Genomic DNA, 15324 nt, shown 5'->3' with positions numbered 1-15324 from the left:
CCACTCTAATCTGCAAGGTTCTTGATGTGCCGCCAATGTACTGCAACCCACATCCACATTGCAGCATATAAATAACACCTGTGGATGCACAGGTTATGAAATATCGAATTTCGTACCTTTTGCCTGTACTGGTAGAACAGAATTCCTTTCTCTTTTTAATATTCTTTGTGTGTCGACACACCCTACACCCGCCACACGCAAAGAAATCAGTAAAAATGCCAAAACAAGATGCAGATGGTCCCTTCTGTTTTTTTGGGGATCTATCACTCCTGGTGCTAATAGATCCTTCAAGGTAGGTGCTTTTATGTAAATAAACCCTGGAAGGGCTGGTAATTTGGGTCCTAGCAGCCTATCTTTCCTTAGAATACCCCAATGTTTTTTTTATTATTTTTTACACTCGTCTGAATTGCACATTACAATCGAGAATGAGATTAAACTCACAACACAAGCGCTCATGTGATTTCTTATCTGATAGTAGTTGGTCCCTATCCATGTTTAGTACCTTCATTTTATCGTCCTCAACTTTCTCAAGGTCATATCCTTTTTCCTTAAACCTACTGGTCAGTATTTCGGATTAACTCAAAAAGTCTTCCTTTTTGGTACAATTTCTACGAATCCTCATGTACTGGCCCTTCAGTATATTCACCAACCAGGGCTTATGATGACAGCTGTCCATTGGCAGATAGAAATTTCTGTCGGTGGGCTTAAAATGGTTCCTTGTCAACAGTCTACCCTCCTCCTTGAAGATCTCTAAATCAAGGCAGGTGATACACTCATTGCTGACAGTTCAGGTGAGTCGAATATTGTTGTCATTCCCTTCCAGGGATCCTTTAAATGCTTCAAAGGATGTCATCCCCCTTCCAGATGATTACAAGATCTATGAATCTTTTGTATAAAATAAGTTCTTTAGGTCTGGGGTTGAGTACATCCACGTCCTCCCAATGGGCCATAAAGAGGTTCGCAACACTCGGTGCGAACCTCGCGTCCATAGCTATACCCTTTATTTGCAAATAATAATCGCCGCTATACCAAAAATAATTATGCTTTAAACAAAATCGTAAACATTTAATCAGAAACTTCTTTAGTTTACTGTGGAGGTTGGAGCTCTCCAATGCCCATTTTACAGATACAGCCTGATCATGTCCGATAATGGTATATAAAGACCCTACATCCGCAGTGGCCAAAATACACTGATACAAATTATCAAGGGACCCAGAAAATGCTTTTGATTGCATTTTTACAAGCTATAATAGCTAAGGTGCTTTTTCTCTTTAGGTGTTTTACTAGTAGAGGTTAAGTTAATTTATTTTACCAGGGTAAAAGATATTATTTAGCATAAATATGAAAAGCCATTATATATTATATTATATGGTAAAGTTAAAGAAAACCTTTCATGACAGAACCATGGCAGCTACCCTGGTTGACCTCTCCTTTGAAAATGCTGGTTGCCAGGCTATCATGTTGAACCCATTGTTCGGTACTTTAAATTAGCAGCCTAGTAGACCTACAGTGCCTTGAAAAAGTATTCATACCCCTTGCAATTTTCCACATTTTGTTATGTCACAACCAAAAACGTAAATGTTATTTATTGGGATATTATATGATAGACCAAAACAAAGTGGCACATACAGTTGTGCTCATAAGTTTACATACCCTGGCAGAATTTATGATTTCTTGGCCATTTTTCAGAGAATATGAATGATGACACAAAAACATTTCTTTCACTCATGGTTAGTGTTTGGCTGAAGCCATTTATTATCAATCATCTGTTTTAATCATAATGACAACAGAAACTACCCAAATGACCCTGATCAAAAGTTTACATACACCAGTTTTTAATACAGTGTATTGCCCTCTTTAACATCAATGACAGCTTGAAGTCTTTTGTGGACGAGGCTCTTTATCTTCTCAGATGGAAAAGCTGGCCATGCCTCTTAGCAAAAAGCCTCCAGTTCCTGTAAATTCTTGGGCTGTCTTGCATGAACTGCACGTTTTAAGATCTCCCCAGAGTGGCTCAATGATACATGTAGGTCAGGAGACTGAGTTGGCCACTCCAGAACCTTCACTTTATTCTGATGTAGCCAATGACAGGTTGACTTAGCCTTGTGTTTTGGATCATTGTTATGTTGGAATGTCCAAGTACGTCCCATGCGCAGCTTCCTGGCTGATGAATGCAAATGTTCCTCCAGTATTTTTTGATAACATACTGCATTCATCTTGTCGTCAGTTTTGACCAAATTTCCTGTGCCTTTGCTGCTCACACATCCCCAAAACATCGGCGATCCACCTCCGTACCTTTCATCATAGGCCTTGTTGACTCCTCTCCAAATGTAGTGTTTATGTATCCAGTAAAGAAGCAAAAAATGCTAAATATTTTAAATTCTAATCTGGGCACAAGTCATCTTGGCAAAGCACAAAAGTCACTTGAAATCTTGACACTCATCTGTAACATTTATGAATGAACCTTATTGTTTTAAGTTAAAATATTTAGCATTTTTTGCTTCTTCACTGGATCTTCATCATCTGTTTACTATATATATATATATATATATATATATATATATATATATATATATATATATATTCACAAATAAGTAACCTCTACTTCACGTGAGTTATAAGTTTACTACATATGACTAGGAAATGACTAGGATGAAATCAGATAGCATATGTTGATTAAATCATCACTATAATCTTGCACATGTACAGTATCTTACAAAAGTGGTTTGAGGCTTATCTCTGTGCTGTTTGGTGTATTGTAAGTGGGATACTCCTTATTGTGCATCTTGAAACAGCCACACCACATGTTTTCAGAGAGTCCTATATTTTACCTGAAGTTATTTGTGGGTTTTTCTTTGCATCCCAAACAATTTTCCTGGCAGTTGTGGCTGAAATTTTAGTTGTTCTACCTGACCGTGGTTTGGTTTCAACAGAACCCCTCATTTTCCACTTCTTGATTAGAGTTTGAAGACTGTTGATTGGCATTCTCAATTCCTTGGATATATTTTTTATATTCCTTTCCTGTTTTATACAGCTTAACTACCTTTTCCCGCAGATCCTTTGACAATTATTTCCCCATGACTCAGAATCCAGAAACGTCAGTGCAGCACTGGATGAAAGATGCAAGGGTCTGTCAAGAGTCCAGAAACTCATTGGCCTTTTATACACACACACTAATTTTAAGCAAACAGATCACAGGTGAGGATGGTTACCTTTTAATAGCCATTCAAACCACTTTGTGTTAACTTGTGTGCATGTTATCTGGCCAAAACCACCAGGGTATGTAAACTTTTGATCAGGGTAATTTGGGTAGTTTGTGTTGGCATTATGATTTAAAAAGAGTAAACACAGTTGATTGATAATAAATGGCTTCAGCCAAATACTAACCATGAGCGAAAGAAAAGTTTTTGTGTGATCATTCATATTCTCTGAAAAATGGCCAAGAAATCATAAATTCTGCCAGGCTATGTACACGTATGAGCACAACTGTAGTCAAGTGGAAGGAAAATGATAAATGGTCTTCAATTTTTTTTTTTACAAATATCTGAAAAGTGTGGTGTCACGTGAATTTGTATTCAGCCCCCTTTTCTCTGATACCCCTAAGTAAAATCTAGTGGAATCAATTGCCTTCAGTAGTCACCTTATTAGTAAATACAGTCCACCTGTGTGTAATTTAATCTCAGTATAAATACAGCTGAGAACCTTAGTGAACAAATGGCATCATGAAGTCCAAGGAACACACCAGACAGGTCAGGGATAAAGTTGTGGCAAAGTTTAAAGCAGGGTTAGGTTATAAATATCCCAAGCTTTGAACATCTCACAGAGCACTGTTCAATCCATCAACCAAAAATGGAAAGAGTATGGCACAACTGCAAACCATCCAAGACATGGTCGTCCACCTAAACTGAGAGGCCGGGCAAGGAGAGCATTAATCAGAAAAGCAGCCAAGAGGCCAATGGTAACTTTGGAGGAGTTGCAAAGATCCACAGCTCAGGAGGGAGAATCTGTCCACAGGACAGCTATTAGTCGTGCACTCCACATATCTGACCTTTATGGAGTGACTAGAAGAAAAGCCATTGTTGAAAGAAAGCCATAAAAAGTCCAGTTTGCAGTTTGCAAAAAGCCATGTGGGGGACACAGCAAACACGTGGAAGAAGGTGCTCTGATCAGATGAGACAAAAATTGAACTTTTTGGCCTAAAAGCAAAACGCTATGCATGGCAGAAAACGAACACTGTACATCACCCTGAACACACCATCCCAACCGTGACACATGGTGGTGGCAGCATCATGTTGTGGGGATGCTTTTCTTCAGCAGGGACGGGAAAGCTGGTTAGAGTTTATGGGGAAGATGGATGGAGCCAAATACAGGGCAATCTTAGAAGAAAACCTGTTAGTCTGCAAAAGACTTGAAACTGGGGCGGGGGTTCATCTTCCAGTAGGACAACAACCCTAAACATACAGCCAGAGCTACAATGGAATGGTTTAGATCAAAGCATATTCATGTATTAGAATGGCCCAGCCAAAGTCCAGACCCAAATCCAATTGAGAATCGTAGCAAGATTTGAAAATTGCTGTTCAGACGCTCTCCATCCAATCTGACAGAGCTTGAGCTATTTTGCAAAGAAGAATGGGCAAAAATGTCACTGTCTAGATGTGCAAAGCTGGTAGAGACATACCCCAAAAGACTTGCAGCTGTAATTGCAGCAAAAGGTGGTTATACAAAGTATTGGGGGCTGTATACAAATGCACACCACACTTTTTACATATTTATTTGTAAACAAATTTGAAACCCATTTTCCTTCCACTTCACAATTATGTGCCACTTTGTGTTGGTCTATCACATAAAATCCCAATAAAATACATTTATGGTTTTGGTTGCAACATGACAAAGTGTGGAAAATGTCAAGGGGTATGAATACTTTTTCAAGGCACTGTATGTAAAATGCTGAATTCATCTCAACAATGACCATAATGGGGTGTGAAACCATCCCTTAGAAGTTAGGTTTGATTTAAAATGCATCTGAATAGCTAGAAAAGATAACTTTAAAACATTTGATTGTTCTTGTGTGGCAGCAAGGTTTTGACATGAGGATAGTAGGCTTGTCATTGTCTGTCTTCAAATTTGGAGCATGTGATGTAATGGGATCCTTGAAGAGTGAGTCTCGTAGAAGCGTCACTCTTTTTAAAGGCCATGCATTGTGTTAGATGGATGTTCTGTAGTCTAGTTTCCTGCATATATGATATCCATTGTGACTTGGCACTGTATATTTTCAGAACTATCCCATTTGTAGCGAATAAGGCAGCTGTATATGATTATATCCAATACATGCTGTGTTAATCCTTGCTAAATATATTTCAGACGTCTGTGATTCATGTACAAAAAAATAAATGCCATGTGTTAGAACTCGATTTTCTGCATTTTTTTTCATAAATTTATCATCTATATCCACAGGCTAAAACATTGATGACAGGCTATGTGGTAATATGCACATCAGTGGTCAGACCTAGAACTGGTATTGGTTAAGATACAACACAGAGGAGTCTAACAATTTCTTGTTTCAGGGTATTTGGTTAACAAAAAGGCTTCATATGTTACTCTGTACATATACTTTGTAGATGTACAATGTATTCCTTTGAGAAAATACATGAAATTATATGATTTCAGTGTCCATCAACGCATTTCACAAAATGTATTTTTTATTCAAATACTTCCAAGATTCAACATCAGTATAATAAAGAATACTATTTCATATTGTTAGACTAACATAGTTGGCTTATTCTTCTTCCATTGGTATAGACATGTTGAAAATGAAGCTATTCTTCCTGTAGTTTCACTTAATTTCCTACAGCAATGAGAAGAGCCTGAAAGATTTTTTTTATCAGGGGTCAAAAAATACTGCATGCAAATCTTTATTTTATTAAAGCAGTCTTTGTGTTATTAAACCCATTTCAATATCAGTTTGCTGTGCTTTGTTTTCCAGCATTCAGAATGATTCCCTATCCACTGGAAAAAGGCCACCTTTTCTATCCATACCCCATCTGTACAGAGACTGCAGACAGAGAATTACTTCCATGTAAGTACCATTTCAATATACACACATGTATGGATGACATGGGAAATGCAGTGTTTCTAACTATTAATATAGTGGAGTATTATTCTGGCATCATAGAAAAAAAAAAAATTGAGTGGCTCATTAGAGATCCCACTGTGTACAACCCCTGGCAAAAATTATGGAATCACCAGTCCCTGAGGATGTTCTTTCAGTTGTTTATTGTTGTAGAAAAAAAGCAGATCACAGACATGGCCAAAAACTAAAGGCATTTCAAATGGCAACTTTCTGGCTTTAAGAAACACTAAAAGAAATCAAGAAAAATAATTGTGGTGGCCAGTAACAATTAGATTTATAGAACAAGCACAGGGAATAAATTATGGAATCACTCAATTCTGAGGAAAAAATTATGGAATCATGAAAAACAAATAAAATAACACTCCAACACATCACTAGTACTTTGTTGCACCACCTCTGGCTTTTATAACTGCTTGCAGTCTCTGAGGCATTGACTTAATGAGTGATAAACAGTACTCTTCATCAATCTGGCTCCAGCCTTCTCTGATCACTGTTGCCAAATCATCTTTGCAGGTTGGAGCCTTGTCATGGACCATTTTATTTAACTTCCACCACAGATTTTCAATTGGATTGAGATCCGGACTGTTTGCAGGCCATGACATTGACCTTATGTGTCTTTCTTCAAGGAATTTTTTCACAGTTTTTGCTCTATGGCAAGATGCATTATCATCTTGATAAATGATTTCATCATCCCCAAACATCCTTTCAATAGATGGGATAAGAAAAGTGTCCAAAATTTCAATGTAAACCTGTGCATTTATTGAAGATTTAATGACAGCCATCACCCCAGTGCCTTTACCTGACATGCAGCCCCATATCATAATTGACTGTGGAAATTTGCATGTTTTCTTCAGACAGTCGTCTGCATAAATCTCATTGGAACAGCACCAAACAAAAGTTCCAGCATCATCACCTTGCCCAATGCAGATTTGAGATTCATCACTGAATATGACTTTCATCCAATCATCCACAGTCCACGATTGCCTTTCCTTAGCCCATTGTAACCTTATTTTTTTGTGTTTAGGTGTTAGAGATGGCTTTCTTTTAGCTTTTCTGTATGTAAATCCCATTTCCTTTAGGCGGTTTCTTACAGTTCGGTCACAGATGTTGACTCCAGTTTCCTCCCATTTGTTCCTCATTTGTTCCTCATTTGTTTTGTTGTACATTTTCTGTTTTCAAGGCAATATTGCTTTAAGTTTTCTGTCTTGACGCTTTGATGTCTTCCTTGGTCTACCAGTATGCTTGCCTTTAACCACTTTCCCATGTTGTTTGTATTTGATCCATGTTTTAGACACAGCCGACTGTGAACAACCAACATCTTGTGCAACACCGCGTGATGATTTACCCTCTTTACCTACATACTAACAAGCAGATTTAATCTGATGCAGGTGTTAGTGTTTGTAATGAAAATTTACAGGGTGATTCCATAATTTTTTCCACAGAATTGAGTGATTCCATAATTTATTCCCTGTGCTTGTTCTATAAATCTAACTGTTACTGGCCACCACAATTATTTTTCTTGATTTCTTTTAGTGTTTCTCAAAGCCAGAAAGTTGCCATTTGAAATGCCTTAAGTTTTTGGCCATGTCTGTGATCTGCTTTTTTTCTACAACAATAAACAACTGAAGGAACATCCTCAGGGACTGATGATTCCATAATTTTTGCCAGGGGTTGTAATTCACAGGTGCTGGTCCTGCTCATTGTCTTTAGCAAACAAAAGTGATTCTCTGCACTCTGGGCTGCAGCAAGTTCAAGTTTTTTTTTTTCTTTTAAATAAAAGAAGGGGGTCACCTCTGATCTATTTCACACTGAAGAGCTCTTTTTCAAAAAGGCATCTCTCCTTCAAGGTAGTCCCTTTTCCCAGTTTCTTACTCCAGAAAACTCAACATCCCTATAATGTGTAACAAAAAGATCCACTCTGTAGATTATCCTATACATCTAACCAGCCAGACAATTATGGCTGGATAGAGCTCCAGCTCTGCCCTGGAGTCTGGAAAGTCATTCCTTCTCACGTCCTGTAAGGAGGTGACAACAGATGCCGGTCGTGGGGGCATTTACAACTTTCTGTCAAGGGGACCTAGTCCTTAATGGAGGCAGGAGAGATATCGGATTATCTCTACAACACTGGAACCCCCTTCTGCGAGGTTACCCAGTCAGGGTGCAGTCGGACTGTGCCACAGCAGTAGCCTACATAAATTGTCAGGTTGCACCAGAAGTGAACCTCTCCTGGGAAATATACATTCCAGCTCTTTCTGCCATCAACCATTGGCATGCAGACTTCCTAAGCCACCAATCTATAGACCCAGGGGAATGGTCTCAGTCTGCACCCCAAGATCTTCCAGAATGTCTTTCTGTCAACAGTGGGGGAAAACAGATGTGGATATTCTGGCCTCCAGGTTCAACAGCAAAATACAGATATGTAGCCAGGACCAGGGATCCCCTAGCCTTTTGCAGTTGATTCACTAGTGACTCCTTGGACTTTATTCATCCTGATTTATGCCTTTCCACCGATAAATATTCTCCCTCGACTGCTATGCAAGATAGAGGCAGAAAAGGTTCAGGCAAGCCTCATTGCAACAAATTAGCTAAGAAGATTGTGGTACGCAGGCATACTCGGACTCCTGGCAGATGAACCTTGGCCTCTTCCAAACAGACTTGTACTCAGGCAAGGCCCTTTATTCCACTCTGCATCTTATTCTCTTGCTTTAGTGACATGGCTGTAGAAACCTAGGTCCCAAAGGATAAAGGTATATCTGATTCAGTCATTCCCACCTTACAGATATCTGCGTCTCAGAGAATGCTCTGTTTGTATCCTAGCCAAGCTGGGCTTGACTAGAGATGTGAAGGCCCGGAAAAAAAACAGTAAAATTCGGGAAAAAAAAGTTTTTTTTCCTGAAGGCTTTTTTGTTTTTTTCCAAAAAATTGGAAAAATAGAAAAAAAAATGTGGAATATTTTATTTTAACATGATGAATAAAATATTTTAAGACAGGGTGTTCACCTTAAGTTTTTAGAAGTTCCTAATTGTGATGATGGACAAAAAGGAGCAGCTGCAGAAGCAGAGACGGGTACTGACAATTTCAGCTCAGAAAATGATTCTGATTAAATGTCCATTGAAATTTAGTCCCACTCTCTTCTTAACACTTCCCCCATCTTCAATTCTTTTTATGAGAATGGGGTTTTTATTTTTATTTAATACTGTGGAGAGGAAATATGAAAAATTGTTACTTTTGTTTTGTGAAGGCTTTTTGGCTGTTCCACATAAACTAGTAAGCAGTTCATGAGATTGTTGCTCCCTTTGTTTGGCTACACTATATTTTTAATATGCTAGTTGTGATAATTGTGATATGCTAGTTGTGATAATTTTATGCCAAGTCAAATTGTCCATAGTCATATTTTATGTTCCTAAAGTAACAGAATGACTTTCAATCTTAAAAAGACAAAAAAGTGCTAATGTAGCATTTTCTTCAATTTTTCCAAAAATTTCCGTTTTTCCCCCCAAAAAACGGACAAAAAACTGTTTTTTTTCCAAGCTTCAAAATTTCCGGAAATTTTACATCTCTAGGCTTGACCAGCATTCATTTATGGGACATGTTTCTGCCTTATTTATTCCTTTCTAGAAATGTCTTGGGTCACACTCATTAACGGAGACTTTTCTTCAGAAAATTGCTCATATAGTCTTCTCAATTTGACCTCTTTTTTTCACCTAGAGATCTGAACCTGGTGCTCTCTGTACTCCAGAGACTCCTCTTTTAGCCAATTCCCCTTGAGAGACCTTCCATGTAAGCTTGCCTTCCTAGAGGCCAATATGTCTATATTGGGTGAGTTTTTGAGCTGGCAGTCGGCCCTTTCTTATACAGGAACCTTTTTGGTTTTGCTCAGGGACTTCACTGGTCTACAGACAGAGACCTCTTCTACCCAAGGTGGTCTCCTCCTCTTTCCACCTCAATAAGGATATTGTCATTCCTTCCCTCTGCCCCAATCCAAAACAAACCAAGGAGATTCCCTAGGTCACAAACTAGGGAACACGTTAACCCCTTGATTGCCCCCTAGTGTTAACCCCTTCCCTGCCAGTGACATTTTTACAGTAATCAATGCATTTTCTATAGCATTGATCTCTGTATTAATGCCAATGGTCCAAAAAAACGTGTCAAAATTGTCCGATGTGTCCGCCATAATGTTGCAGTCACAATAAAAATCACAGATCGCCGCCATTACTAGTAAAAAAAAAAATAATAATAATAAAAATGCCATAAAACTATCCCCTATTTTGTAGATGCTTTAACTGTTGCGCAAACCAATCAATATACGCTTATTGCGTTTTGTTTTTTTTTTTACGAAAAATATGTAGAAGAATACATATCGGCCTAAACTGAGGAAAAAAATATTTTTTTATATATTTTTGGGGGATATTTATTACAGCAAAATAAAAAAATAATGCGTTTTTTTTCAAAATTGTCGCTTTTTTTTGTTTATAGCGCAAAAAATAAAAACCGCAGAGGTGATCAAATACCACCAAAAGAAAGCTCTACTTGTGGGGGAAAAAGGACGTCAATTTTGTTTGGGTGCAACATTGCACAACCGCGCAATTGTCAGTTAAAATGACGCGGTGCCGAATCGCAAAAAGTGCTCTGGTCAGGAAGGGGGTAAAATCTTCCGGGGCTGAAGCTGTTAAATGACAATTGCGTGGTCATGCTACACTGTACCCAATCATTTTGTTCCCACAAATAGAGCTTTCTTTTGGTGGTATTTGATCACCTCTGCGGTTTTTATTTTTTTGCTAAACAAATAAAAAAAGATGTAAAATTTTGAAAAAAAAAAAAGACGTTTTTTTCTTTTGTTTCTGTTATAAAATTTTGTAAATACGTTTTCTTCTTCACTGACGGGCACTGATAAGGCGACACTGATAAGGCAGCACCGATGAGGTGGCACTGATATGCAGCACTGATGGGCATTGATAGGCGGCACTGGTGGGCACTCATGGGTGGCACTGGTGGGCACTGAAAGGCTGCACTGATGGGTACTTATGGGTGGCACTGATAGGCGGCACTGCTGGGCACTGATATGCGACACTGATAGATGGCATTGTTAGGCATTACTGATGGCACTGGCAGGCATTGGGGATGGGCACTGATTGGCATTTTGGCATTTCCCTGGTCCAGTGTGTTGGCCATCCCTAGTGGTCCTGGCAACATCCTGGTGGTCCTGGATGGGCATCCGTGGGGGGGGCTGCGCTGATTAACAATCCAGCATAGACCCCCCTGTCAGGAGTGCAGCCGATCAGCTCTCGTCTGTCAGACGCGAGTGAGGAAAAGCCGATCAACGGCTCTTCCTGTTTACATTGTGATTGGACACGGCTGATCACGTGGTAAAGAGCCCCTGTCAGAGGCTCTTTACCGAGATCTGTGTAGCGGTGTGTTAGACTGACACACCGCACCACCGATAGCCTCGATGCGCAGGAGCGGTCGTTCTGGGTGGACGTCATTTGACGGCCGATGAGCGGGAAGCGGTTAAACAAGAACTTAATTTATCCGGTAGATAACACAAAGGGCTTGAAAGGCCCTGTTGACAAGAAATTGGAGTCATTATTACAAGCTTCCTTTTCTTTGGACAGATCAGCTATTCAGCCAGCTGTTGCAGCAATTGGTATCTATCAGTCCGTAAAGGATCAGGTCAGACGGCCTAACCGGGAGGATGATCTGGCTGAAAATAAGACAGATATTCCTCGAGCGCTGTGTTTTGCTGTTGACGTCTTAAAGGATTCAGTACAGCAGGTTTCTCATTTGGCTCTCTTGTCTGTACATATGCGCAGACTTTTGTCGCTTAAGAACTGGTCAGCCGAGCTTCCTTGTAAAAAGTTATTGGCAGGTTTCCCCTTTCATGGGGAACGTTTATTTGGTGATCATTTAGACAAGTATATCCAAAAGATTTCCGGAGGGAAGAGTTCTCTACTTCCTGTGAAGAAAAGCACCAGGCATCCCTCGTTTAAAAGCAGTCAGGGACTGCTTCCTCAAGTGTCTCAGCGCCAAGGCAGTTCTGCCACCAACAGGGTGCTAGAGCCAGGGGCAAGCCGCAAGGACAGGGCCAGAAAAAGCCCTGGGTCTAAAACTCTTAACCCAGCACCAAGCCCTTCTTTCGTGGGGACGCCCCCCACTCTATCGGGTGGGGGGAAGGCTGCTGCACTTTGCGGACATTTGGAGAACAATAGTTCAGGACAACTTGGTCACCTCAACTATATCCCGCGGTTACAAGCTGGAGTTACGGGGGGTTCCCCCTCAGAGGTTTCTAAGATCCAGCGTTCCCTCGGAAAGTAAGCCTCAGGATCTGTCATGAATCAGGTGGCTTACATAAGAGTGGAGCTTAGACATGCCCTCATCCCTATCACTGGTTCCTGCACTGCATTGCCAAAGTGTCCACATTATCATACACATTTGTGTGTGGGGTAGCATAGAATCTGAAATGTCAGTGTAAAACTATGTTGTGTTTTCAAGAGATGGGCAATGCACTGGATGTTGCTTTCCTCTTGCAAACCTTCTGTGTTTCTAGAGCATTGACTTGGTGCATTATCCTAAAAGAAATGTGAGCTTCTTGTCACACAACTCGAGTGCCAAATACTGCTTTTTAATGGTGTTTTAATTTTTCAAAAGTAACCCCCTAAATCCTTGTTCATTGTTTTTAGCATTCCATGAAGTTTCAGTCTATCCAAAGAAAGAACTTCCTTTCTTCATACTCTTCACAGCGGGCCTATGCTCTTTCACAGCTATGCTGGCTCTTCTCACACATCAGTTCCCAGAACTCATGGGAGTTTTTGCAAAAGCTGTAAGTATTTCTCACATTGATATTGGCGTACCACAACCTGTTATGTGTGTTGGTTTATTTAAATCTAGTGCTTGGTAACATTTGGTACGTTAAAACACATTTTATGCTCATATGTACAGCAGGAGTACAGTATAAGAAATGTTCTACGTTTGATTCAAAAAAGTTTCCAGTGGTAGATTATAGATAAAGTGTTACTTTTAAGTAAGTAGTTTACAGTGTGTCCTAATATATTGTGAATATCATCCCAACACGCGGATCAGTTTTTAGTACATTAACCACTTCCCGCCCGTAGGCCATCATATGACTTCCTGGACTTTGCGTGGGGATATCTGAATGATGCCTGCATCTACTTGTTTACATAGACAGATCTCTGTTCTGCTTCTCTGACTGACGATTGGTGGTTGCTGGCGGACATCGAGTGCCCAGCACCCGCTGATCAGCATCAGTTCTTCAAAAAAAAAAAACCTTTTGAACCAATTTTAATATAAGCATTTTTTTTTGCAGGTTTGCTGCCTGGTCTCATGTTTATACTGTCTCAAAGTTTTACAGGGTGGATATTTAGGCTTCTGCTGATACGAGCTTTGGCTGCAAGGTTCTAGACGCTGTCATCTGAGTGTTTCGGGTCTGTTTTTGTGGGCCAGTTTGTTTTATTGTTGCCTACCCATCACGTTATTGCTTGGGGACATCACATGGTCTATGACATTGGTCTCCAAACTGTGGCCCAAGGGCCTGATGTGGGCCTTTGCTAGCCTTTATCCGGCCCTTGGTGCAATGTTCCTCCCAAAGATATTAGGCACAATTTCTCCCACTGACATGAATGACGGGGCACTAGTCAGCCCACTATAATCAATGATGGGGAACTTTTCCTCCTATTGACACCAACAATGGGGTACTATTACTCCCACTGATACCAATAATGGTGTAGCATTCCTTCTCTTACTGACCAACAACCCTGAGGCCATGTTTATTCTCACTGATGCTGGGCCTGGGACATTTTCTACCCCCACTGGCCACAATCCAGCCCCCCAAAGTCTGAAGAACAGTAAACGGGCCCTTTGAAAAGTTTGGAGACCCCTGGTCTATGATTTCCTGTCTAGTGCTGTACGATTAAGATAATGGGAATTTTAACTTACCGGGAATTGCTATATTTTGGAATACAGTACAGGACACCTCTTATTGCTTGCTACAAAATTGGAGTCCTACGGAGTGGGTGGGGCAATATGAGGGTGCACAGGGGCAAAGTCTTTGCAATTGTTCATTCACCTTAAGGTAGCAGAATATAACCCATGGTCTATAACTTCCTACCCTGTACTATACTCCAAGATTTGGAGTTTACTGGTAATTGACAATTCTCACTTAGGCTTCTTTGTTTTATTTTCATTGCGTGATATGTCTCAGGGACAGCAGTGTTGCCTCCTAGGACAGGACCACAGAACAAAACATTCTGAGGGGGAAGTATTATGTAGTGGGAACAATGTAACTAGTAAGCGTCAGCAGAGCCAGATAATAAAGAAAATGATCACGTGACCAGAAATCTGGCAGAATCCGGGGCTATATTATAAATCTTTAGTTGCTGTATACTTTATTGCTGCACCTTGGCTGGAGAGACCAAAGGGAGGTGCCATGGTGGTCTGTTCAATGCAGCAAAAAAATATATATATACAGAAAGCTAAAGGTTAGAGTGGAGCGCTCTTCCTTCTGTACACAGTATGTTTATGTGTATTGCCCAGGTATATGGTTTTCACCTAACCGATACAACAAAACACTTTCAGGTTGTATACAGGTATTTACCATATCAAAAGGGAGCAAATTTTGTGTAAACACGAACAACTCCTAATTATTCCCTACTCCAGCTTTTTACAACCAGGGTGCCATGGCATCATGGATAAGGTCATTCAGATATCAGACTGAGCTCCCACTGATCTGCCAAATTGTAAATCAGTACAGCAAGAGCTAGGTAAAGACAGTGAAGTGCATAGTAGGGAAGGAGGGTGGCATCTTTCCTAATCCTCTGCTATCTGCCTCCCCCTGAAGTGCAGTGCATGGCAGTGCTGGTAAAGGTACAGTACTACAAATTTTTGAACGTGTGTGTGTGTGTGTGTATGTTAGTTTTAATCTTGGGCCCTAAACCCATACAATCCAAACTGCCGTTTTTCTGAAAAGTGATCAATGCTCCATTCTCTTTTAAGAGACATTTGGCAGATGGTGAAGATATGTCACAACATCACTGCCTGTTTTCATCCCCTAAATGCAGCAACACCACCATACCGCAACCATGTGCAATGGGCACAGTTGCAGGATGGCCTAATTCTCCATGTGTACGACCCTGGCTTTGGCAGCTAAAAGATTAATAGTTGGGTGGGAAACATGGCTAAAC

At 40.2% G+C, this 15324-nt stretch overlaps 1 protein-coding gene across 6 annotated transcripts in view; it reads left to right on the top strand.

Annotated features, from left to right (window-relative positions):
• Positions 1–15324, top strand: part of ST7 (suppression of tumorigenicity 7) — a 257764-nt gene that overhangs the window by 241393 nt on the left and 1047 nt on the right. For all 6 annotated transcript variants that reach the window (XM_073619832.1, XM_073619834.1, XM_073619831.1 and 3 more), the window contains 2 exons: positions 5984–6076; positions 12808–12947. In XM_073619832.1, coding sequence (XP_073475933.1) covers positions 5984–6076; positions 12808–12947 — 233 coding nt within the window. The remainder of the gene's footprint in view (positions 1–5983; positions 6077–12807; positions 12948–15324) is intronic.

This window comes from Aquarana catesbeiana, linkage group LG03 (assembly GCF_042186555.1).
Source record: "Aquarana catesbeiana isolate 2022-GZ linkage group LG03, ASM4218655v1, whole genome shotgun sequence".
NCBI lineage: Eukaryota > Metazoa > Chordata > Amphibia > Anura > Ranidae > Aquarana > Aquarana catesbeiana.
Note: the sequence above shows the minus strand (reverse complement) of the source record. Positions and strands in the feature narration are given on the sequence as shown.